Source organism: Ambystoma mexicanum, chromosome 4p (assembly GCF_040938575.1).
Source record: "Ambystoma mexicanum isolate Mex_15411 chromosome 4p, UKY_AmexF1_1, whole genome shotgun sequence".
In the NCBI taxonomy this organism is placed as follows: domain Eukaryota; kingdom Metazoa; phylum Chordata; class Amphibia; order Caudata; family Ambystomatidae; genus Ambystoma; species Ambystoma mexicanum.
The window spans coordinates 602,791,450-602,818,157 of NC_090927.1; the positions used below are offsets into that span (position 1 = coordinate 602,791,450).

The 26,708-nt window shown below is 43.2% G+C and overlaps 1 protein-coding gene across 1 annotated transcript in view; it reads right to left on the reverse strand.

Moving 5' to 3' along the window:
- The window catches only part of COL21A1 (collagen type XXI alpha 1 chain), a 1,372,657-nt gene that overhangs the window by 1,193,237 nt on the left and 152,712 nt on the right, over positions 1-26,708 (reverse strand). The window contains exon 2 of the mRNA XM_069606149.1: positions 22,699-22,813. Within this exon, the coding sequence (XP_069462250.1) occupies positions 22,699-22,786 (88 nt within the window). The 5' untranslated portion in view covers positions 22,787-22,813. The remainder of the gene's footprint in view (positions 1-22,698; positions 22,814-26,708) is intronic.

The window sequence follows — 26,708 nt, forward strand, 5'->3', positions numbered from 1 at the left end:
CCTGTATGGTTGTGGAAGAAAAGGAGCACCATCTGGAATATCGGGTATCCACATCTATGACTGGTGAGGATGGTTGCAGATATGGAATTAATTCCACCTCTTCCAAAGCTAAAAGGCGATAATGCACATCAATTCTTTTGATTGCTGTGTTTCTGATTAGGGTTTTCAGTAGGGTTTTCTGGCTTCCACCAGCTCATTCTTTTGAAGGCCTATCTCCAATCTTGCAGCTGCCTTACTCAAGAGCAACTGAGCCAACATACCTGTTTCACTCAGAGGAGTCTCAGGAATGAGCATTTCTAGGAACTTGTTGAGTCTGAGAGCCTGTTGAGGAAGGCTCTAGCAGAAGAGGCAGTTTGTTCATCTCCTTTGTTTTACATTGAATTCCTGTCATCTGGAACGGTGAAGGCTTCAGAGTTATCCTGTTCCCCTGCAGCAGGCTGTGATTTTGGACTAGCTGGAGAAGGAAGTTGAGATACCAAGAGGGTCACATTGGCCCAATTGGGAGGCTGGATGGGCCAGAGCACTTTTCGAACATCCACCACTGCCTCTGTAGTTGGAGCTTTTTGAGATTCCTGTGGCTTTGATATTATTGTATATTAACAATAGTCCTTTTTCCTGAGCATTTGAAATCTACTAAAGAAAGAATTCTCCACCGCCTATTTCATCCAAGAAGTCTTCTGAGATAATAACAACTGTGAGGATGACAGCCTGGTGCAAGAAACCATCAAAACCAGCTGTCGGGATGTCTTTACCAGCAAGGGTTTTTGAAAATATAGCCACAATGAAGTGGGTGCCAACAACAAAGCGGGAGGCAAAGACATCCTTGTTCACACAGAACATTCCACTCTTTAGGCAAATGGGTCTGGACTCGGGGGGAGTATAACAAGGCCTCTTCTCTGCAATGAGAGGAATGCATGTTGTTTTCAACATGTCAATTTCTGTGACATCATGTCCTGATGTCCTCTTGTGTTCAGGAAATTAAGACTGTCACAGTAAGCGTTGCGGCAGAGATGCTTGGCGGATTTCCTGGTTGTTTGAGACCTGCATGATAAAGAGATTGTGTTTCTTGTCCCAATGTCATGCCAGCAATTTGCTTAGCCCCCTGTTTGGGATTCTCAGGTAGTCTTTGCCCCTGAATGGGAAAGATCAGCCTTGCCCATGAGATGTGTTGTGCCTGATAGGGGAACCTCACGGCCAGCCCTGATGACATTATCTCCAGTGCAGGAACCTATGGAGTTGCTTCTGATGTCTAGTTTAGTCCGCAAGCAAGGTTTCTTGGATCCGGCCTTGGTGTCACTGGGACCGCTGTGATTCTTTCTAGGACCAGCAACCCCCAGGAAGAGGTTGACAGACTGCAGTGGTAAAATCTTGAAAGTGTTGTGGCACTGGGCACTAAAGACATCCCCCAAACGTTGAAGACCAAGTGATCTCACCAACAGGAGGTTGCAATGAAGACAAGAATATCAGTGGTGATCCAGGCACAAGCACACAAAACAGAGTGCATGCGAGTTTGACACCCCCACAATACCGACTGCAGGATGAGCAGGAGGGAGAATCCCTTTTGACTGATATTTGCAGATGAAAAATTGATAGAGTAATGATGAAAAAGATGAGGAAAATAAAAATGATCGGATAAAAGCCTGTCGTGCCACATGTGTTTATTCCCGACGTTGCAGAGAAAAGGATTGAGTGAAGTAATGGTTTTGGCCATAGGACTGGGTGCTAAAAAAAAGGACAATGATTTTTTGGGTGAGGCAAGAAAATTGAAAAAAATATATTATTAAACTTATTGAAGCCAACAGACACCAACAAAACTGTGAGTGTGGCATGGGTGGGGTGTAGAGCAATTACTCTACTCCAGAAAGCCCCCGTCACTCTACCTTACCTTCCACAGCGTAGAATGCCATAGACTTAAACAATACAGACATTGGAAGACCTGTGACCACTGTAAATGGATTATAAATGTTGCCCTGTGATGCATATTAACTTGCTTGCAAATTTTAGCCAGTGCCACACATGTAGGGAACTGAACTTTAGCTTGCGCCGCATCTAGATAGAAATGTGATTGTTAGAACCTAAACCACTGTAAAAAAATCTCCGTACGGTGGTAGCCTAACACCTTGAAGTACGCATTACAGCATGTCTGTGACATTGTTGAATTTTCGAAGCAGGAACTCTCCGTTGAATTTAGAAATGTCTCTGGTAGCCTCACTGTGCAAAGTTGAATCTAGATGTGTCCCTGATAGCCTCACTGTGCAGGGTGGAATTTAGAAGTGTCCCTGATAGCCTCAGTGTCCAAAGTTGAACGTAGAAGTGTCCCTGATAGCCTCCCTGTACAAAGTTGAATCTAGAAGTGTGCCAAGTATCCTCACTGTGCAAAGTTGAATTTAGAAGTGTGCCAAGTATCCTCACTGTGTAAAGTTGAATTTAGAAGTGTGCCTAATAAGCCTCACTGTGCAAAGTTGAATCTAGAAGTATGCCAAGTATCCTTACTGTGTAAAGTTGAATTTAGAAGTGTGCCTAATAAACCTCACTGTGCAAAGTTGAATCTAGAAGTGTGCCAAGTATCCTCACTGTGTAAAGTTGAATCTAGAAGTGTCCCTGATAGCCTCACTGTACAGGGTAGAATTTAGAAGTGTCCCTGATAGCCTCACTGTCCAAAGCTGAACGTAGAAGTGTGCTAAGTATCCTCACTGTGTAAAGGTGAATTTAGAAGTGTGCCTAATAAGCCTCACTGTGCAAAGTTGAATCTAGAAGTATGCCAAGTATCCTCACTGTGTAAAGTTGAATTTAGAAGTGTGACTAATAAGCCTCACTGTGCAAAGTTGAATCTAGAAGTGTGCCAAGTATCCTCACTGTGTAAAGTTGAATTTAGAAGTGTGCCTAATAAGCCTCACTGTGCAAAGTTGAATCTAGAAGTATGCCAAGTATCCTCACTGTGTAAAGTTGAATTTAGAAGTGTGACTAATAAGCCTCATTGTGCAAAGTTGAATCTAGAAGTGTGCCAAGTATCCTCACTGTGTAAAGTTGAATTTAGAAGTGTGCCTAATAAGCCTCACTGTGCAAAGTTGAATCTAGAAGTATGCCAAGTATCCTCACTGTGTAAAGTTGAATTTAGAAGTGTGCCTAATAAGCCTCACTGTACAAAGTTGAATCTAGAAGTGTGCCAAATATCCTCACTGTGTAAAGTTGAATCTAGAAGTGTCCCTGATAGCCTCACAGTGCAAAGTTGAAATTAGAAATGTCCCCGGTTGCCTCACTGTGCAAAGTTGAAATTTGAAGTGTACCTAATAGCCTCACTGTACAAAGTTGAATTTAGAAGTGTCCCTGATAGCTTCACTGTGCAAAGTTGAATTTAGAAGTGTGCCAAGTATCCTCACTGTGCAAAGTTAAATTTAGAAGTGTGCCAAGTATCCTCACTGTGCAAAGTTGAATTTAGAATGAAGAAGTGTGCCCGATATCCCCTCTGTGCAAAATTTGAAGTTAGAAGTGTGCCTAATAGCATGCCCTACTTGAATTTAGACGTGTGCCTTATAAGCCTCTCTGTGCAAAGTTGAATTTAGAAGTGTCCCTGATAGCCTCACTGTGCAGGGTAGAATTTAGAAGTGCCCCTGATAGCCTCACTGTCCAAAGTTGAACGTAGAAGTGTCCTTGATAGCCTCCCTGTACAAAGTTGAATCTAGAAGTGTGCCAAGTATCCTCACTGTGTAAAGTTGAATTTAGAAGTGTCCCTGATAGCCTCCCTGTGCAAAGTTGAATCTAGAAGTGTGCCAAGTATCCTCACTGTGCAAAGTTGAATGTAGAAGTGTGCCTAATAAGCCTCACTGTGCAAAGTTGAATCTAGAAGTGTGCCAAGTATCCTCCCTGTGCCAAGTTGAATTTAGAAGTGTCCCTGGTAGCCTCACAGTGCAAAGTTGAAATTAGAAATGTCCCTGGTAGCCTCACTGTGCAAAGTTGAATTTAAAAATGTCCCCGGTTGCCTCACTGTGCAAAGTTGAAATTTGAAGTGTGCCTAATAGCCTCACTGTACAAAGTTGAATTTAGAAGTGTCCCTGATAGCCTCACTGTGCAAAGTTGAATCTAGAAGTTTGCCAAGTATCCTCACTGTACAAAGATGAATTTAGAAGTGTCCCTGATAGCCTCACTGTGCAAAGTTCAATCTAGAAGTGTGCCAAGTATCCCCACTGTGCAAAGTTGAATTTAGAAGTGTGCCAAGTATCCTCACTGTGCAAAGTTGAATTTAGAATGAAGAAGTGTGCCCGATATCCCCTCTGTGCAAAGTTGAAGTTAGAAGTGTGTCTAATAGCGTGCCCTACTTGAATTTAGACGTGTGCCTAATAAGCCTCTCTGTGCAAAGTTGAATTTAGAAGTGTCCCTGATAGCCTCACTGTGCAAAGTTGAATTTAGAAGTGTCCCTGATAGCGTGCCTAGTTGAATTGACTAGTGTCCCTAATAGTCTCTCTGTTCATAGTTTAATTTGAAGGTTCGACTGATGGCGTGCACGGGCTGAATTTAGAAGTGTACTAATAAGCATTTCTATGCTAAGTTGAATCTAGAAGTGTGCCAAGTATCCTCTCTGTACAAAGTTGAATTTAGAACATTGAAGAACATGTAACCCATCACCACGCTTACTCTCCTCTTTACACCACCACTCAGCTAGAACACAGAGATACTATGACACCATTCGGTATAACTGTTCTCATACCAACATCTGCCGCATACTCCCCATCACTCTATCTAAACACTGCTGGTTACAAACCCCCAGCCAGGCGTTCTCCTCAGGCCTAACGCAGCCACAATCGGTCTGGATAAATCCTGCCAGAACAAACACATACTCCTGATATCTCAACCGCCACACCTACCGCTAAGAAGCAGCTATTATACGAATACCACATCAGCTGCACACATATCCGGTGCTCACACGCACCTTTAACTCTCTCTACTCTCTCTACTGACCTGAACTTTGGTTCCCAAGGGCGTTCAACCTACCAGCGCCTTCAGACCATACCAATGGTATAAAGGCGCTATATAAATGCAAAATAACATAACATAACATAACATTATTGTGTCATTTGGACTACATGCTCTCCCAGAAGTCCGTTATAGGACAGGGAGTATCTTGCCCACACAAACATCTTGAACAACAGTTTACAGTGTTCTTTAATAACTCAACTTCAACAAAGGTCCCAAAATATCACTGTTTTCCTGCCTAGGCCTTGATATTCAATTATAAATTAGCTGTTGTGCCGTTTCTATCAATTTTTCTGTTGTTACATTCTTCAGAATCGAGCAAAGACAAAGTTTCATGAATTGTCTTCTTTTATCCCGATTGGAAAATACATGTGTCCAGGTAAGGCTAGGGACATGTGTTGTCAGGTACACTTCGATGTATTCCTGCACAATTACCTTAGTCTGTAAATAAGAATCGTTTTTTGTCTGCTGATCCAAGTGATGTAACCTCGTACTAATATCTTTAATGTGCCTGATTTCGAGAGGTCCTGGTTAAGCTGAAACTGTAGAATCTCGAATGTTCTACCTGATAGCTGGGAAAAGATTGTTTTATTTGCAAACACTTCTCTCGGTTTTGTCAATAATGTAGCCCACTCTACGTGCTTGATCTTCATATACAAAATTGATGAATAGTTCAGCTCTGATGGACTCATAGAAATGTCTTGGCCATACCGATGGCCTGTTTGTTGTTCCCATTTGTTCATGTTCTATAATCACAGGGTGCCGGCACAAATATCAGACCAGTCCAGTACACACGTTGAACCAAAATAATTAAAATGCAAATGAGCAGCCATAATGGGTGGTTGTGAAGTATTTCATATGTTAAATGGGCCAATTGCAAAGACAAATTCTGAAAACATTCCATAGGAGAAAGAGCAACTAATCCAGGCAATGGCGAGGGCTGCTAGGGAATGGAGGTACAGTAGCTGGGTACATATTACATTTAGGGTAATCGTAGCTAATAACCTAGATATTAGAACTGGGGTGCTTAAGCATACAGTTGAAGGCATAGACACCATCTCTTGCGGATGCTGGGCAGATGTTGCCTTATTCTGTGTATGACATGTTCAACGGTGCTCATGCACGAACCATCAACCTTCAGGGTGATTAGCCCATTCAGTTTAATCTTGTTGTCAATCATTGTGCTTTTGATGAACCAACGCTTGTAAACCTCTAGTGAGGCATCTACCCCACCTAGAACAAAGGCAAAGGATCCCAAGGGGGCGTCTTTTTCAAAAATGTACTTGATTTTTCTGATTCTTTCTGAGACTAAATTCCATAGTCTGATATGAGGAAATAAAACCTGTGTTCAAATATAAGCTGTCTGCTTCCCGCATCCGTGGCAGTAATACAGGTCTATCATTTACCTTTTGAAATCGTCACTGAGTACCAGTTAACTCTATGTATCAACTTCACCTGACAGGTTCTTACTCCCCAATCCAGCAACATAAGATGTTTTCTTCTTGCAGCATCTTGTTCAAGAATCTATCTTAATTTCCTCCCTGATTGAAGTGAGCCTTTGAGCGGGAAAGTTGGGTTGTCAGTGAAATAACATGTATATTTGGTCGGCAGAATGCAGCCTAACAGCAATATGTTGCATACGGTCCCACTAGGTATGTGGCCACAGTGGAAGGAAACTCACTTCCACATTCCGTGCATGCAAGAGCTTCTTTGATTATCCTGCATCCTGAGTACGTGCAGCCACACACACACATTACTTAAGAGCCGATGTCTTCTAAACTGCAGCAGGTTGGGTTATATTATTGCGGCACACATGTTGACAAGCAGTGGTTAGTCAAAGGGAGGCTTCCACGGGGAAGTAGAGTTCCTTTCAAGCTTCCAAGTGATATGCGGCCAGCAAGGCTGTAGACATTCTGTACACTGGCCATCCTTCATACCGCATCATGCCAATGCGTTTATTAAAGCTCTCCGCTGCACATGCGTGTGCAGTAATGATACTGCTTTCATCCAGTCATCCCCAGTGTCCTTAATCATCTTACAGATGTGCATTTATTCCTTTCATTTTCCCACATATAGTGCTATGAAAGTACACACATAAACACACATGCAATAAACCGTACAATATAATTGAGGAATATAAAAGATAAAATACAGTGTAAAATGAGCACAGAAACATAATGAAATTGATCACCAAAAAGTAGCATTTACCTAAAGCATCTGGTTGCAGATCAAGGTTACCCAAAAACAAGGTGTAAAGTGATCCCAGATACAATGTAAAAGAGCATCCCTCATAGGGAATGCCCGCGGTTTCGGTCTAAAGGTGTTACACCACAATATTTAAGTTACATGAAACTGCCATGGTCCTTATCCTCCATGCTTTTAAAACAAGGTTAAAACTATTACCATTGCCAGTGCTTGTTTTGCATGTCCAAGGACTAGGAGGGCAGCAAAGCGTAGTTTGCATCTCCACTTTGCTTTCATCTTCTGCCTTGGGAGAGCACTCGGTTTTACACCTGCATGAGATTTTCATGCAGACGTAAAAAAAAAACAAGCAAATCACATGGAATGTGCCTTGGTGCACCTGCTAAAGACCAGGCTGATTCCAATGGAATCCATTGTAAAACGCAAAGCATTATTTTTAGGAAACATTTTATTTCTAACAAAATGCGGAGCAAATGTGAACATTAAATGCAATGTTGTTTTCATTTGCTCTTCACAATTGCACTTCGCTTTGTGAGTGTTGAAAATTGCATGCAGGGGACCAGTGACCTGCACGGGCAGGTAGTGGTGCTCCTCTACAAGCAAGTAGTATTGTTTCCAAATGTACCCCCATGCAGTATGCAGCTATAACTTCACTCTAAAATGCTGGGCCCACCTTCTAGAATTTCCTTTCACTAAACGTATTGGAATCCCTTCAGTCTTGACATACTGCTGCCAGATTTTGTGTTTTAATTAATGATTCAATGTAACCGAAATAAATTTCCTGAAGCTCGGTCCTGCTCATTTCTTTCCTCAGGAATATGTGTACAGCTCCATTGCTGTTGTAAATATGTGGTGTCTGGCCCGCTTCAGAACAGTGATTGCTTGTTGGAACCTGCTAGACTTGGGTTAGCCGGAGCCCAAAAGGCCTTACCATCCTTCCGTCTGAGAGCATCGCACATGTTCACTTGCATTGATCCTGACAAATTCTATGCTGCTCAGTTAATGTGTCGTAGTCGACCCTCAACATTTTTTACCCTGCTTTTTAGTCACTCCATGGCTCATAAGTATGATCTGTGGATCAGTGTTTGCTTTTTGCAAGTTTGGTCTTTATTTTAAACCAAAGGGTAAGACACTATCACAATCCAGCCTCTTATTGTCTATGCATTTTGTTGCATCTTTGGAGTTTAACCACCTGAGTGTAATAAACAAAATAATTGGGAACAGAACTGGATGGGGCTGACCATACTCCACTGCCTTTACATTTATAGTCCTCCATAGTCCACTGCACTTAATCCCAATTTGTTTAATCATTCACTGATATCTGTTCTGGAGTTATATTTGCTCCCCATTTCTTTTTGAAATGTGCAATTAATGTTCTTGTTAATTCACTTCAGGTATCATGAAAGTCATGTCCAGAATGTTTTTGAACTGTGTTTAATTTAATAAACTTAAATTGGGCCCTAACAGGATTTTAACCCGTGACCTGCAAGTAACTGTACAGAAAAATTGCCCACTGTGTTATCTCATTAAAAAAATATTTTCGAAAGAACACAGACAAAGTAAAAGTAACATGAGAAAGGCACATCACTTCAGTACACATTTTTTAGTTTAAATGTACAAGCCAGAGATGTCCACATTTTGTCCCACAAACACAGATGAAGGGCAGCACACACTCCATGAATAGAGAAAACACAATCTTGACAGGTTGGCACTAAAAATCATTTCAGGCATTCAGAGAAAAAACAAGCAGCCAAATGCTTACCAGTCACCTCAACAGCGCCCATAAAGAGAACAAAACAATGGAACACATCTGGAGGGAAACTAGCCAATAATGCCTGCTACTGACAATTCTGCATCTACAGGGTGGAAAGTTTGAAAGCTAATAAAAGCTACTAAGTGGGCTGAATAGTGAAGCTACAGTGCCCAGAAAAGTAAATGTTTGTGAATTGGATTCATGCCACATATGCCTGAATTCGGCTTCATATGAATCTTAAAATCCATATTACAATCTGAAAAATTCTGACCAGAAGATATAGAAAAAAATACGATTATGAGTAAAAATTGTCCAGCTCCACCCCTGCCACATGTGCAAAAATATGATCAACCTATGGAATTAAGGGGTGTATTCTCTGGGAGTATCAACCTGTTAAACCAGACCATGGGAAGATTTGGCCAATCAGAAATTGTGATGTAAATATGACATAGTGTGGGAAAATTTTAAGTTGAAATCCACCTCAAGTGGGGAGGAACTCTGGGATTATAAAGACTCCCGAAAGGGGAACCTCTCCCCAACTGGATGAGTACTGAGCTAGGATAATATTTGGACATGAGATAGAGCATGGGCCTTTGCCAAGTGGAACCCTGAAGCAGATTTTACCTGTGGCAGACCTGATTCTCAGGGGAGGATAAAGTGAAGAGAAGAGGGTCCAGGTTGACTGCAGAGATTATCAGGAGGCTGTGAGGGTCCACGCTGGCTCACTGATTTAAAAGAACACATCAAAGTGACTATAAAAAGCTCCAAGTCCTCTAGAATAATCTCTTTGCTAAATTCATGGAATAGGTGGAACTGGGTGGAAGAGCCATTAGAGGGAATTTAGTATATACAGAATGCTTTTTCGTTGATTTCTCACTTTTTTCAAACCCAAATGAGATCTGATCAGAGTATTACAAATAACGTTTTCCTGTTTATAGCACATCATGTCTGCTAAAAAATAACTAATGCAATGCAAGTAGAATGTCATAGCATGTTAATGTGAAATGTGTCCTGCTTTCTGAGCATATTTAAAGCTAAAGAAAGATTAATAGTAAACTGAAGGATTGCCATCTGGCGAAGGTGTAGATGACCTGCTTTTTTACATGTGGGTAATTCTCTCTCAGAAAGGGTGGCCTGTTAACCAGATCCCCCTTTTGTTAAACTGCATGCCAAAAGCATAGTGAACATCTGTCCCCTACGCGATCAGTGTCATGATCTGCAGGGCCTGCTCTCTAGTAGTATAGAATATGTTCAGAAGTCACACGTGCACTCTTGCCAGCTTCACAGCAGAGTCACTTCAGTAAAAGGCGCATATAAAATATGCACTTATGTTGCAAAATGTCATGCTCATAAGGAATTACCATTCTGGTTGTACTTTAATCTTTAAGCATATGCCATACTTCACTTGGGGTATGGTGGCTTGTATGTCATATAATTATACCTGATATTTATCATATATGTGTCAACACTGTGAGCACAGCAGGACCATAGCCAGTGGGGACTGCCTCTGTGTTTGATCCTTTGTAAAGTCAGATAACTCACTCCAGCAAGACAGCTCCTCAGCAGGAGATGTCCTAGGAAACAGGAATCAAAGGACACACCCTCCATAAAAAGACTAGCTTCAAACCAGGGTGTTGCATGACAAAGCGGCTTTCATGCTATGGGTTAGGGAAAGGAGCCGGGTTAGTGTAGTCCAAGGGAGCTCCAAAGTTGGGGAAAGATTACACTATTGTGTTTGTCTCTGTAGCTCTCTGTACCTCTCTTTCCTTCCTCCGTGTTCTATATGGAATCTTGAGGAAGGAGGCCATTGAAAGATCAGGCAAGGTCAGACAGTAGTCAGGTTACTGTAAACTTAAATAAAAGAGCATTGTTTACTGAAGAAGTCTCTGCGTCTTCAATACGTGGTAACTGACTACACAATACTGTCCCCTCCACTTCCTTTAGCATAAATGCACAAATCACTTTGTTGTATGATGCAAGAAGGCAAGGACCTCTTGCCACTGGGACAGGGAGTAGGCACCTTAAAGCAGGCTTGCTTTTGTCCAGTCACATGTGGACTTTTTCTAACAGAAGATGGGGTCTCACACTCCTTTTCTGATTCACTTTTGGACCATCCAGGACATAATAAATAATTAATTTGCACCTCTTTTAGGAGAGTTGATCTTTCTAAGGCCCTCAGCCATTGACGTGAAAAAGGAGCATTTCATGGTAGAGGCAAGCTCTAAGCTCTCCTCACTACCCACTGCAGGGGCACATTGGGGTTGACTATTGCTGACGACAATTACCTGCAATTCTTCACTAAAACTCCCTAGGCTGGGTGACCAAAACATGAAAGGATGCCCCGTTTCCTAGAGCCCTTGAAGTGGTTCTCACAACCTCTAGAAAACTAGAACCACCAGCATCCCTGTTCCACCCCATGGAACTGGTCAAACTGCATTCGCCCATGCTCACCTCACTTGAACCAAAAGGAAGTGCTGTTGCTAATTTTGTACTCTATCAAGGTTCGTACTACCACTGCCCTGCATCCATCAAACTGGCTCACAGCTGCATTGTGCCAAGCGGAGCATGTTATCTGTTTGGCTCGTGCAAACCCACACGCTGCTTTGGACAAGCTCGACGCAATGGACTTTGACTCAAAATGCTAGTGCATCGCATCACTCGTCAAGATGAATCAATGGTTACCATTGTTTCGACCAGACTCGATACTCAAACCAACCCTGGTGAGGCATCTGAGCTGCATAAACCAAACACCGCATTTGAGCTGCACCGAGCTGCCACTTCAAACCAACCTGATGCCCACATGCCTGTGGGACCATCACATCGGGCTGCATCTGAACCTGGTTCGACCCACACTGCAATACAGCTCCAAACATGGTTCAACGTGATCCGCAAAACATTGAAATATGATACTCTGAACTCACCATTTCGCCCACTCTATCATTTGGGACCCTAGCGACTGAGTACATTCCTTGTAAACCTTTCTAACACTTGAAAATATCCTTTTTGAATTCCTTATTGCATTTCTTGCCTGTCTTTCCTGCCTGCTGAAAATCCAGAATGCTGCACCCTTAGTGCTGACATAATTGTTGTCCTTTCACAAAATCATACATTTGGGTTGACACATGGTATAGGCAAATCAATATTCTGTGTGTTCTAAGTTGACAGCACAGCTTCCCTATACTGTGGCGACTTCCACAGCATAAAATTAGGGGACACCTTTGACTTCCATCTTTTACAGAAATGATGTAGACTATAAATTCAAATATGACCTGTTTCTTGGCCCAGAAATGTGGGCTCTGAATGTGTATTAGTGGGTGTTAAATAAGAGAGTGTTGTTAAGTGAATTGTATATTTAAGTCCACAATAATATTCAACAGGTCCCAATGTCCTAAGCACCTTCATCCACCTATATCTCAGCACGCTTTTACGCAATAAGGCACAAACTGATAATTTTCCCTTACCCAGGCCTTACCTCGCCGAGAAGGCTCTGAAGCTTCTGCTTCCCCGCCGTGGGCCTGGTTCCTTCCTGGAGTGGCCGCCATAGAAAGGGAGAAGGGATTACATGTAGTCCCTTCTCCCTGTTCCATGGCAGCCATTATTTTGTTTACTTTTATTTCCATTTACTTTAATGGCCACAATTGAAAGGGAGAAGGGACAGCGTGTAGTCCCATCACCCCTTCCATGGCAGCCATTTTCTTTGTGGCCGCCACATAAAGGGTAAACAGACAACTTTTCCCAGTCAGTGGCAGCCATTTTGTTTTCTCTTGTTTTTTTGTTCAACTGCGAAATGCAACACATCTCGCAACTCAAAGAAACACCATTAGTACCCCTGTCTAATGGGCTGGGGTACTAATGGCAATAAGCCCCTCACCGGTGGACCATTACCGTTTTCAGTAATGCCCCAGGGACCTTTGTTAAGGCCCTCGTGGCCCCAGGGCCATTACCTTATGTGGTAATGGCCCGTCAGCTCAGGGTTTGTTGCCTTATTATCACACAGAACCCCCAGAGGTCCACACATACGTTCAAGAATGGACAATGTTAACAGCCTCTACATTGTCCTCCCAGACTACCTGTTGAACTACCTAGAAAGAGCAAAAAAACACAACAGTCAGGCTAATGTTGAGAATTGAAAGAGGCAAACCCACCTCACGGCTTTTCCAGACACTTCAATGGCTTCCAGTCAAATGCAAGATCCACTTAACAAAACACCAATAAGATGTTGTATCCTAAGTGAATGCATATGAGTGACTGGGAGTGAATGATGTCACAAATGAGATGATGCATTGAACCCTGGTCATGTCGCAGGGTGTGTGTTCCAAGAGTGCCAGTTGATACTGTGAGTTTGATAAATGTTGTTGCAGTGGGCTCTTTCTTCTTGATCTTGATGATGAGATCAGATTTACTGTGATCTAACTTTGAAGAATGTTGAATAAGGTGACAACTTTATTCCCACATTTACTGGTGTTTGTGTAGGTCTTAGAAGTGACAGTGCCATATTAAACTATTAGTTGGGAGTCCAACAATATAGTTATCTCTAATTAAATGGGTTACTGAGTAGTCCCATTGTTTACTGAAATTTGGCATTTCTAAAGTGTTGTTTGTTGAAATCACAAAGCTCCAGGAGTATTTGGCATTCAGAGCATCAGTTTTGCTTCCTCGTAGCAATCCTAGATGCTGTCGGGTTCCCTGTTAGCACTGCTTTAACATTACACCACATACAACTTGCAGTAGTGACGGACACAATTGCCTCCTTCAAGTTATTTTTACAACCAAGAAAGATTTGGGGTTTTACCGACCAACATCACACTAATGAGGCAAATTCAGAGCACTTTTCTCAACTTACAGTATCCTCCTATGGGCCACTACCTAGCAGGAAACACTTGCAACAGTTTCAAAGTGATGCAGTCAGTTGACATTCATCCTCGTGTGGGCACTACTTAGAAGTACACATTTGGATAATGTACTCGGAGGCGGCCTCAATCGCTGTTTGTCTTGTTTGTCTTGGCACGATTGTAAGAGGTGCGGCTTGAGTTGAGGACGCGAGGACGCGAGGACGCGGCACGGAAGACCGTTCTTTGGGTCCTTTCCTCGATAGGAAGTGAGCCCGCCTGCGCTGGTCTCTGTTGCCGTGCGTCCCTCGTTCGAACGTCGCGTTAGCCTGCCTCGGAGGGGTGTGCAGCGGCTGCGGCGGCACAGCATCGCCCACAGGAGGAGGAACGGCTGAACGCACGGGAGGCGCTGGACCCACGGAGCGTCTTGTGTGTGCAGGCTTTGGTGATCTGGACGCATTCCAAACGCGCCGCTGGGCGGGGCCGCAGGCCGCAGGAAGGAAGAGCGACTCCTTATGTAGTGGAGCTGCGGTGGGTAATTTGAGTAGGAGTGAGGTCGCGGAGGTCGCTGAGGGAGTCACATCGTTTATAGTAATTATATTACTAAGCTTACTAAGTGACATTTATTTATTCTAAGCAAACCCTTCCTCTTTTTACCCCCCCCTCCCCCCCCCCTGTTTTTCGACTCCTCTTACTTTTACACCTAGTTTCCCTCTCTCGGCTCAACCCCACGGTGTTCCCACCACTTGGCGAGGAGTGAGGAGTTTTATAGGGGAGGCTATATCCTGCGTGCTTAACTACTGCCTGAGGGCTTTTCTGAGGGGGGCCACGTATTCGATGCGCCTTGCCAGATTGCTAAAACCAGTTCAGGGCACCTGCTGTAATCTGGCTTTGATTGGGGTGCAGTCGCAACCCGGATTTGATTCGGGGGTAGCCAAATTTAGAATATTGTTCAGTTTATAGGCACCTCGACTTTTGTAATAATCTGAATGGCGCCAGAGAAGAAAACAACACAAAGTAAATACAATCTCCGTAAGGCAAAGAAACATGTGGAGAAGTCACCCCTGACGAATGATGTGATGATAAAAGCCAAAACAAAGAGCAAGGGGAAATCCTCTTCATCTATCCCTATGGGACAGGGAGCCATAACTGGTTTCTTCGTCCCTCTTCCTCCATTAGAAAGCAACTCCACGACCATCGAAGATCCTGTCACAACAGATGATAAGGGAGGCGATCTTATGAGTTCCACTAACTTTGACGATATAGACAATAACTCATTGCTAGACCTGTGTTTAAGTATCCAGCGTGGGATGACTCCCCACATTCTTAGGCCATTGGAAAACACAGGTATGCGACCGGAGAATATCTCTATGACGTCTGTTGATAACTTCATAGGACATGAGGTACCTCTGGGCCGACTGTCAGCCTCCCCTAATTTAGTGATGGTGTCTATGGAAGACGGCCCAGAGGTCGATGAAGGAAATCTCTCTACCTTGTTCCCTGGAGCTAAGGAACTGGCCGAGATCCAATCCTCAGTGGCCTCCCTGCAATTTGCACTTAAAATTCTGCTCCAAATGACGGGTCGAATACTTACAAACACTAATCCATTGCCCAAACCACAAACTGAAGAAAAGAATTATGAAGAAGAAGCGGAGATTAACCTATCGGAGGCCATAGGTATCGCTGTGGAAATAAAGACGATACCTGATAAAGACTTGGGAAATGAGGACTTGAATGAGTCAGTCTTCTATTCCCGTAAACAACGTAAGATGGCTAAGAAAGCACAAAAAAACAAGGTAAATATGCCCCAAGGAACTAAAGAAGACAAGATGTCGCATACTGGGGGGCGCTCAAAAAAGGCAAAAAAAAGGGCAGCCAGAGCTAATAAAAAGCTGAGCTCTGGTGAAGGTCGCCTCTGCAGTTGGCTTATTCCTCAACAAGACCCGTATCCAGTCTCACCGTCCAAACATGATCAATCGGTGACGGTGGATTTAACAGATGAAGCAGAAAGAATCCCGACTGTAGAGGAAGTTGAGGACCAGGTAGATGTATGGGAACGATTCGAGGCTGACCTCCATGAGGTAGAGGAAACTCGGCCCAGGCATCCCGACTTGGTACTTCAACCTGTACCAGCCCCGTCTAGCCCGAGCACCTCTACTGGTAGACCTACTAAGGAAGGACTAGAACTCGCAGGGAACAGAATCTGTCTGATCAAAAATCTGTATAAATCCTGGGAACATGGATGGCTGCCACGTTCAGAATTTTTAATTCGGCTGCATTCGGTCCCCGAACTACGCGTTTTGAAGTCAGAGGATTTTCTGTTTGTGGAACCTTTAAAAGGCCCTAACTCCTGTGTGTCTGCAATCCACTGCAAATTTCTATCCACCGCACTGATGCTCAGGAAACATCGTGAAGATCTGAGGGCTGTCGACATCGAGGTGGATGCAGTCTTGGACGAAGCCGACCCAAGTATCGAACTTGCAGTTATAAACGGGCCGGATACATCAGTAGAGTGTCCTTGGATACCTAAAGGAAGGAAAGTGGAGGTTGCTGACGTCCAGCTGGTCTTAAAATGGCTCGCTGAATCTATACCTGAGGTCATACCTAAACATTGAATGCTAACTTTGTTATCTTGGAACACGAGAGGTTTTGCGCATTTATTGTCTCTTGAGGGGTCGGTCAATTTTATAGTAAAACACAGTTTGATATGCCTACAGGAGACTTGGGCAATGGATATCTTATTACTTGATGGTTATGTGAATTATCAATCTTATGCTAAGAAGGGAGACAAAGGTAGACCGTTTGGAGGGCTCTTGATAGGTGTGATCAGCTCTCTGCCCTCGAGGCAGATACACTGTAATGAGTGTGATAACATGCTGGCAGTGGAGGTCGAATATGGAGCACAAGTAGACAAGGGGAGGGTTTTGTTAATAAATATATACAATCCCCCGCGCATGGGAGCTAGTGAATCTATCCAAGACGCACTGCATGAATTACTGGCTTCTTGGTCTGTCTTGCCAGGTAATCAAGCAGTGATAGTCGTGGGCGACTTTAATTGTCGTATCCCTGCTGTGACAGGAAAAAACCCCCAAAATCCCAAGTTAAGAGAGAAACATCTATTAATCCATAATAAAACAGACAGTGAAGGACCTCGTTGGTGTAGGCTGTTCAACGAATGGGATTTGGAAATGTTGAATGGATACACGAATAGTGATTTCCCAGGGAAACACACTTGGTCCAATGGGCTATATAGTAGCACCCTGGATTACATTTTCATGTGCCCTAATATGCTCCTTTTGGTAGAAGACATGTTCGTATCCCCAAATAAATGGAGTGATCATTCAGCTCTCCACTGTACACTAAACTTACAACTGAGAGCTCCCGACAAGTGCAATATGGGCATAGTTCATGTGAACAAATCAGGCTCGTGTATTAGATGGTCGATTAAAAATATTAATCAGGCTGCAATGGCACTCGAATGGGACAAATGGTCAAATCTACCTAGCTTCCAATCCATGTCTATTGAATCCATCGAAAATTGGATAAAAGCCTTCTCTCATACACATGCTTCGGTCCTGCCCAGTAGCATGTATAGACCGGAGGGCGGCCCCTGCTCCTATAATAATAAGATCAGAGATGCTAAAAGGGATTTGAGACGGGAACTACGTATGACCAAAAAAAAGCTAGGACCGTCGGATATATTACGAGTTGCAGCTAGGAAAATTAAAAATAAATATCGATCTATTATCAAAAACATTAAATCGACTGCTAATACCCGGGCTTACCAGAGATTAGTCCATACGATCTGTTCTAAAGACTCCCGTAGTATATGGGCACTGCTGGGGGAAACTAGGGAGTCCCAGAAGAAGCAAATGGTCAATCCAATTAAAGCTGAGTCATGGGTGGAGTTTTTACTTGCCCGTAACTCAAAATTATTCCATGACAAACCGGGCCCTCAGATAACTTTGGCCCCCCTTCCGGCTTTTGATATTTCTTATACGGCCATAATCTCCAAGATAAAGATGCTTAAATCATCCAGAGCCCCAGGACCGAATGGCTTAGCCAATATAGTTATGAAAAAACAACCCGAGTTTTGGGCAAGCCTATTAGCAATACTATTTAAAAAGATAATGGCACAGGGGCAAATTCCAAGTTCATGGCAAACTGCAGTACTGATACCTGTGTTTAAAAAAGGTAATCGCCTAGATCCCACTAATTATCGGCTCCTTTCCATGCTGGACACAACGGGCAAACTGTTTGCCTCTTTACTACTTGATGAATTACAAGCATGGGTAGAGAGGGCAAACATTTTGTCCATTTTCCAGTGTGGATTTAGGAAAGGCTACTCAACGAGTCACAACTTAATGGTCATGAACCTGTTGAGAACCAAAGCGCGCAGCAAAGGTGCACCACCTCTTTATGCCTTATATATTGATTTCAAAGCAGCGTTTGACACCATTCCTAGGGATCTTCTGTGGATTAAACTTAATGGTCTAGGGTGCCCTGTAGGCATCCTGTATTATCTTAAATTGCTCCATCACAACACGTCAGTCAGACTGAAACTAGATCAGGAAGGACACCTGACCGACAAAGTGCTCCAGAACAGGGGGGTGAAACAGGGTTGCGTCACGGCCCCCCTGGTATATAACTTGTATGTCTATGACATACCAGCGGCCATAAAGGCCGCCTCAAATTGCCCACCTAAAATCGGAGAATTGTCATGTACTGTTCTGGCCTACGCAGATGATTTGGTCATTTTTGACCATACAATCAGTGGCCTACGTAGATCGGCTACTGCTCTGTGGGATTATGTGAAACAAAATGGTCTAGTCATCAATTTAGACAAGACTAGGGTATTGCGTTTCACCAACAAAAGAGTATCACGTGTTAGCCTCATGGTGGGTAAGAACATAATTCCCTATGCCCCTCATTATCGTTATATGGGCATCGACTTCGAAGTGAGTGGGGACTATTCCATGTGTAAACATATTCGGACGACGCGAGCAGCTCAGGTTACATCGCTGGTCGCGAACTTTACGAACAAGCAAGGAGGTTTCACTCTATGGGGCACTCGTCAACTATATGTGCAGGTTTTTACTCCCATGATAACTTACGGTCTAGAGGCTCTATTTGACCTTGATCTCAGTTGGCTACAAGTTCTAGAAGGTAAATTCTGGCGGAGGGTCTTGGGGTTGTCCCCTGGAATTCCAATGGCCATCTTGCGACTAGAACTGGGCATACCATCACTAAAAGCCACTGTGATGAAAAAGAGACTAGGGTTCTTTATCAAAATGTGTTGTGGTACAACAAATTCCATACTAACTGCTGTGGACAAGGAATTGTATATAAAACAAAATACTCTATCCCCTGCTTATATAATGTTAAAATATCTTACTGACATAGGATGGAATCATTGTGCAGGGGATTACACCCGGCAAGTCCAGAGAGCCTTGGACAAGCGTATCGATATGTGGGATTGGTTGGAAAATTTTGCCCACCTTAGCACACTGAAAAGCTATGAATTCGTTAAATTCAGGCTGTATACCTATATGAGACCACAAGAATACCTTAATCTGTGCCCGGGCAGAAGATTGCGACGTTTTGTACTACTTCTAAGATTGGGCCAACTCCCGACCCTTTGGGTCACGGGCAGGAGAGACCGATTGCCATTGACATCAAGGACCTGCAGATTGTGCAAAATTAATAAGGTACCTGAGACTGCAAGACATGTCCTGACCCAATGTAGAAGTATGACAAATACAATACATTATCATATGGGAAAATATATACACGATTTTGCTACAATCCCTAAGGCATTATTTTGGCACCACTGCATAAATGCTGAAAATATTCACATTTTTACTGCTTTATATAATACCTGGCTGGTCATAGAGGGAAAGCTGGGTATTAGGATTTGAATTAGCGGTATTTCCGTCTTAGTACGGAGATCGGATCCATATCTCCGGTTCATTGTTAATATTGCCAATTATGGTGAAGCTATGATGCGATTCCCAATAGGGTTGTTGCAGGATGACCTTGGTCGTTTTATAGATCCTTTAGGATATTGGGTTTTTGGGTATGTGTGTCTGGATTAACTATGAGGTATTAGAATGATTGACTGTGCTTAGTCTAGATAGATAGATAGACTTAATAATTCATCATCTATGTATTTATTTATTCACTTATAGATATTTATATTTATAGATATTTTATTTTATTAAGAATGTTAAATTTTAGCTGTGTAACGTTAATCTTATTAATGAATTCTATTGCTATTCATGTGTAAAGTTTATTAGTTAAACTGTAACGCATTAAATAAATAAATAAATAAATAATTTAAAAGTGATGTTATTCATTTACAGACACTCTCCGGTGGTCCATCGCCTAGCAGAACAGATTTGTGTTACTTTGAAAGTGATGCAATGAACTAACAAGCACTCTCCCGTGTCCCACCGCCTACCAGGACTTATTCTAGAGGGTCTCAAAGTGATGCAAATCATTAGCCAAACACAGCGTATAGGGCCTCTGGGTGCATTAAGGAAGGGGTGGGGGGTCACCATGTGTTTAGGTGTTCTAGCAATTAGGTGTTGGCTATTAAATGTCCTATTTCTCGGCTTAGTCCTTGAGTAGGTGTATATTGTAAGAGTTGGCTTCTTTACATCTCTTTTATATCCTAAAATGTGTGGGATATTTTACACTTATGTTCACTATTTATGAAAGCCATGCTCTTGTGCTTAGTGGTCTTTCACACATGCCATTAATTCCACCCCTCCACTGCACAGCATGCTGCCTCTTTTACATATGATACAAAGGGTGTCTGAGTGTTTCCCTCTTGGTGTTCACATCCTCCCTTCCCGTGTTGGCGCGCTCCTCTGTGTGTAAGGGAGAGAGTGATGAATGAATGAGTGATTGGGAATGAATGATGAGACGAACGGGATGTGGCATGGATCTCTGGTTTGTGTGTGCCAAGAGTGGGAGATGATCTTGGTGTATGGATGCCTGGTCGATGATGTCTCCTTGATCTTAATTGTGCGTCTTGTAGTGCATCAATGAAATTGTGAAGAACACTGAAGAATGATCTACAACTTGATTCCTGTACTACTGGCTACTGGCTCCCGTATGATGTTTATTCATGCATCTTTGTTACAACAGAGGTTCATCCAATATGTCCCAGGCAAGACTGTATGATCCAAAAAGGCAGCCATAGTGCTGGTTCCTGGATACTAAAGTGGTGCTGTTGTGACTGCTGACCTCTAGAACACCATGCACAGATGCCTTTGCACACAAAAGGGCCACCTGACTTTCCAGAAACTACTGAAAACATGGCTGATCTCTAGTATTTAAGAAGGAACAAATACCAGTAAGGACACCTCTTGCAAGGCCTTGTCTCGCCCAAAGGTCGGGCACACGCATAATCATATGACAGCTGAATCAGTGAAACAAATCTTCACAAGGCACTAGGTTTACCAGCTGATTCAAGGGAAGCCACGATGCACATTTTCAGAAGACGGAATAATTGGGAAATAAGCAAGAAAGGCCTTTGCAGTACTGCTTATTCTTCTGGACTAATTGATATTGATATTTTATTTATATCGCGCTCGTACACAAGTGTTTCAGAGCGCGACCAGACAAGGGGGGGAAACATGGGAGAACAAAAATAACAGCGCTCTTACTAGGCCCCGTCACATTGAGACCAATGACAACACACTTCACCTCATTCTTAGTATAACATACATTGATCCCAGGTACTTCAACAACAGGACACAAGCCAGGTTTGCCTCTAAAATCATACAGAAATAAGCAAGAAAGCTTCTTTGGTTCTTCATATATGGAGTGTTAGAAGAGATCCCTCATCATCACAAACTAAGAACTGAGACCTCTGGTTCTGCCAACCTAACCCTGATACAAGAAATCCCTAATTATATAACCTAAAGAATTCTTCGTTGGAACACGCAATCTATCCATAAAAAAGTAGGCACATTATTGGTACTGCCTAATCAAAATGGACACAAGAAACCAAGCAGCCACAGGCACAATGGCGGCCTGGCCTGCAGGGCACACTGGAGGAGATTTCACAGTGAGCCTCTACATCATGGGCCCCCTTGGTTGTGGGTAACCTGGTTTTGTGCTTCTCTTACACCCCCCCAACGTGACAACCCTCTTCCTTCCATCTCTCCTCATCCCACACAAACGTTTGAAGCAAACAGTGAGTCAGAAAGTGTCCAGTATGTTATTCCTCACTACACTAAAATACTGTTTATCCAGTTGGTGAATACTTGGGGTCATGGCACTCATAGAGGTGTGCTGGTTTGTGGATACATCTCACATAGTTTTCTGGGAACCATTCTTTGTACACATTTTTTGCCATATTATCGTCGTTGATATGTTAGTACCTTGTTCGTTCTCATGCTCATTGCAGAATCTTGCTTTTTGCAGACTTCTTTTTCTCTATGCCACGACTCCATATTCATGCGTTATCACAGCATTGCTGTTTACATGATTTGAAAGACAATTTGCTCTTTGCTCTTTACCTTTGTGCACTCAAACAAAATGCAAACATGCTGTTTCAAAGACATGGCAACGATCTGTTTTTTCCCAATGGGACCTAGATTGCCCCACGCTGTTGACACACTGCATTACTTCCTTTGTGTTCAATGTCTAAATACATCCATGGTACAGGCTGTATGGTATAATGTTAATGTGGGCAATATAGACAAGGGTACCGATATTCAAAAAATATAACAAAGCAGCATTATCAGCATGTGGGGATCTGACAACAGAAACATTTTAATGCAAAGATGATGAGAAGACTATTTTTTAGCAATAACAGATTACATTTTGTTTAACCACCTCTGAACTGGAGATCTCCTGATCAAAGTGTTTACAGGAGGTATCTCAAGCTAGCAGCCAAATCCTCCAGGGATGCTGTCAATTATGACTTACTTAATCTTGTTTCTGCATCCTCGGATGACACATAGTCTGAAAGCAAAAGAATCAGAATTGTCTGAAGAATCTTGATGTTCTGTGCCATGTGTGTGGTAAATCCAGAGATGTATGCCTTAAATTAAATTGAAAAAAAATTGTTATTAAAATTAAGAAGATATTTGAAGTACAAATGATTCAATCGTCATTCAACTCTCAGCTGCACATGTTTAACTGTATATGAACCTCTAGTCATTGCAAATAGAAAGCAAAATAAGACTCGGATACTGTGCATGGTACCAAAGGTCACAAAGAGATGTCGTTTCACAGGCTCAGGATACATTTATGATGTGAGGGTATTTGCCTGGTTCATTGTCTGGTCCAAAAAAGCAGACACAAAATTGATGCCAATAAAGACATATAATTGACCTAGGTTTGTTAACGTTCACATTCTAGGAAGCGCAATTGTTTGTGGGTGGAAAGGACTGCTGTCCACTTCAGATAGCAGGGTGCAGTGCAAGACTGTAGAATGTAATGTGTTCTGTGGTATTAGAGATCAGTGTCATTGCAAGACTGGGCACTATACTATAGACCAATATTTCCAAAGTGAATTACATGACTTGTCATAGACATTTGTAATGTCAGCTGATTTGCGATTCACTCTTTGCCTTGATATGGTACTCTGCGTCTTGGCGAGACAATTCACACACATGTATGTATTGCCTACGCATCTGTGACATGCCTAAAAGAAAACTAACTGCATCTCTCAACTCTCTCCACAGGGTGGTGCTAGATACAAACCACATTGTGCAAGTACAATGTTTTAGTTATGTCAACCATGTTGCATGACCTACTGACCTGCAGCGGGGGCACTCGAAGCATACTGACCTGCAGCGGGGGCACTCGAAGCAATGACCATGATGGAGCCAGACTCAAAGTGGCATCACATACAGTGATGAAACTTACATATATTTGTATGCACTTCCCAACAAGGGCATAAGTAGTGTAGAGGATCAAACACTCACAGTGAGCCAGCTTGGGGATGGGGATCAAACACCTATGCCAGTGAGATTTTTATATTTAAATGTTAATTGTTTTGATTTTAAATGGCCTACAATTGAAGCATGTTCTCACTTGATTAAAAAACGTTCTCTGCCAGCGCTCTACCTTTATCATTTTACATTTATTTATACAATAATCATATGAAAAGGTTCAGCGAAATAACATTTGCACCTCTTAGCCAAAAATCAGTCTACCACTTAAAAAGCCTTTGCTTTTGTTTGTCTTGTGTTTAGGAAATATAATGAGATGGCACTAGGCGCATGTTGATGTACTACGCTGTGAAGTTTGGTAGCGTATATGACAGACCTTTAGATTGTTTAATGTACCGTGACACCTTCAGGGCTGGACTGCCCCCCCCCCCCAGGACACCGGGACATTCCCTGGCAGGCCTCTGGGCATATGCCTCTTTCTTTGGCACGGAAGGATATGTGTGTCGCGTAAATCTGCCTGGGTGGTTTTGCAAGAACTGGCTGCCTGCCAGCTCCCACCACCGACGGCACGCTGATGCTGGCACTACCTGCGCATTTCTTTTTTCCACAGGGCCGGGAATGGGCAGCTGGGCTGCACGCCTGCGCATGAGGGCCTGGGCTGAAACTTGGGGAACCGAAACAGCACGTGGCCAGCACACACATTGCGCAGCAGCGCAGCAGCGCAGATCAGGTGCAGGGCAGGCTGCAGCGCAGCAGCCGGGCAGTGCAGGCAAAGTCAAGTGTTTGGTGTGCGGTGCCACTGACTGCCAGGGCAGCAATGGTGAGGCCTTCAATATGGTGTAATGTTCTTCTGTACTGTACAATCTGCACTGCTATTTCAGTACAGAGATCTCGCAATATACCTTTGTCATGTTCTGTAAGGCACAGGTACGCCGGTACTGAAACCTTCCCAAAGGTCTCACAGTGCACCCGTTTGAAGAAGATGTGCACCATTAAACACTGTGACAAAGCACTCACAGTGGACTCCGATGCACACGCGGTAATTCCTCCATCAGCGTTGGATGAGAAACATTGATTAGGGGAATAATTACCTGTTTTTTTGACCGCCTTAAGCTAATTTAATGTATGCACACTGGTTTCCTTTATTTGTTCTGGCTGCTTCCGGTGCTTATGCAAAGATACACGCAGAAGGAGTTGGCAAATGCGTGCTGTATGGAATGGGCGTAAGATAAAGTGGTAAAACGGACCAGTGACCAGCATCGACTAGACCGCAGAGAACTCTGTGCAATGTTCTAGTGCCAAGATAATTCGGGGGATTGAGAGCCTGCCACAACCTGCAGCTCACGCATAGGGCTCAATGGGAATGGGGAAGTAGCTAATCTGCTCTCTGGTCCCTTAGCGGCTCCCGCTAAGGGCACCTGGTAAAACCAGGTGCCCATTGCGGGACCCGCTAAGGGACCTCGGAATAGGGCACAAAGGGATTACTGGCACCGATGTCCTTAACGGTGCCCGGTATCCCTTTGCGCCCACCTCAGAATGAGGCCCTATAGGTTTTATTTTTGTACCCAGACATAAGGCGATACTTTGTAGGGTTTAAGTGAAAGGAGTAGTTTTGGGAGTCCGTGGACATGCACATTTGTTAAAGCACTGCGATGCAGTCGTGCCTGGTTAGTGCTATTGACGAATTTTAAATAAATAAATAAGGAGAGTCAGAGAGAAAACAAACACCTGCTATAGCCTGGAAAGCTTAGTGCAATAGTAGCGCTTTTGGGTTTCAGCAGTCGTTTGTCTACTTTCCATGTCTCCACACCCTCCGCCACTAGTCACTCGACTAGTGCAACTCTGTAAAAGGCACCCAGATATGGGACTGCATCTCATGACTGTTGATCATTTGTGCAGCGCTTCTGGTTGTAGCGCCAACCTCATTGCCGAAAATAAATACAAATGCAAAAGATGCTCTGGAAGGTCACACTGCCGCTTGCCCTATGCCAGAGGCCTCCGAGAGCCTTTCTGGAGAACCACACCACGTTTTCAGATTAACCCTGGCTATGGGAAGAACTACCCTAAGGATTCAATGCATCCAAAAGAATTTTCTCGTGGATTTCCTGAAAACATGGAATGATTTAGCGCTTGAGATTCGGACTGTGGACACTATCACAGAACAACATATTCCCGGGTTGGGAAGCCTGCGAGTGCTCTTAATTTGCTGTTAAGTGCTGGGGGCGGCTGAGAGGCTTATTCATTTTGCATTTTCGGAACTCCCTTGAACTGGCATCCTAGAGTTGAGCTACGGCCTACGGCCTTATTTGCTGCCCGCTATCACCCACCCTGAAGAACCATATACACGTGCCCGACTCTGTTTGCAATGGCGCTTCGCTTGGTTATGCCCAGTGAACAGATTTTGGAAGGTACCACGGTATTAACTAAGACTTTTAATGCACTAATTCTTTCTTTTAGAGTTTTGCTAACTTCCAATAACACCTTATCAACAATATTTTAGTATTGTAAGAATGCTTTATGTGGGCTTAAAATGCTCTGGGTAGCTTACTTCCGATGTCAGAGTGCAACGTTTTTGCCATGCTTCCATTTCTGCTTTTTCAAATGTGAGACGCTTCGGAATGTTGTTCCTAAATTTACAGAATGCAACTTTTCGCTCTTGTTTCACAATTTTCCTTGCACGTGGTGTTTTGGGATTTTGTGTCTGAGTTCCTACAAATCAGTGGTTCACGTTCACGTCACACTTTTTCAATTATCTTTCTTCAAACAAATGTGAAACACTTTGCAATTCTGTACCAGAGGTCCCACAATTCAACATTTCACACTTGCTTCTATTCTCTTTCTTTGAACGTGAGACACTTTGGGATTTCCTACCAAATTTCTCTGAATACAGCATTTGTTTGTGGGTTATCCCCTGAACTCACAGGGCTTCTGATGTTTCTATTTTTTCCCTTCAAGCTCTGGCAAAGGCTTTACAGTCTGCTTATTCTCTGATTCCAAGGATACCTCTGCAAGTTTTCATCAGATTATTGGCCTTCGGGT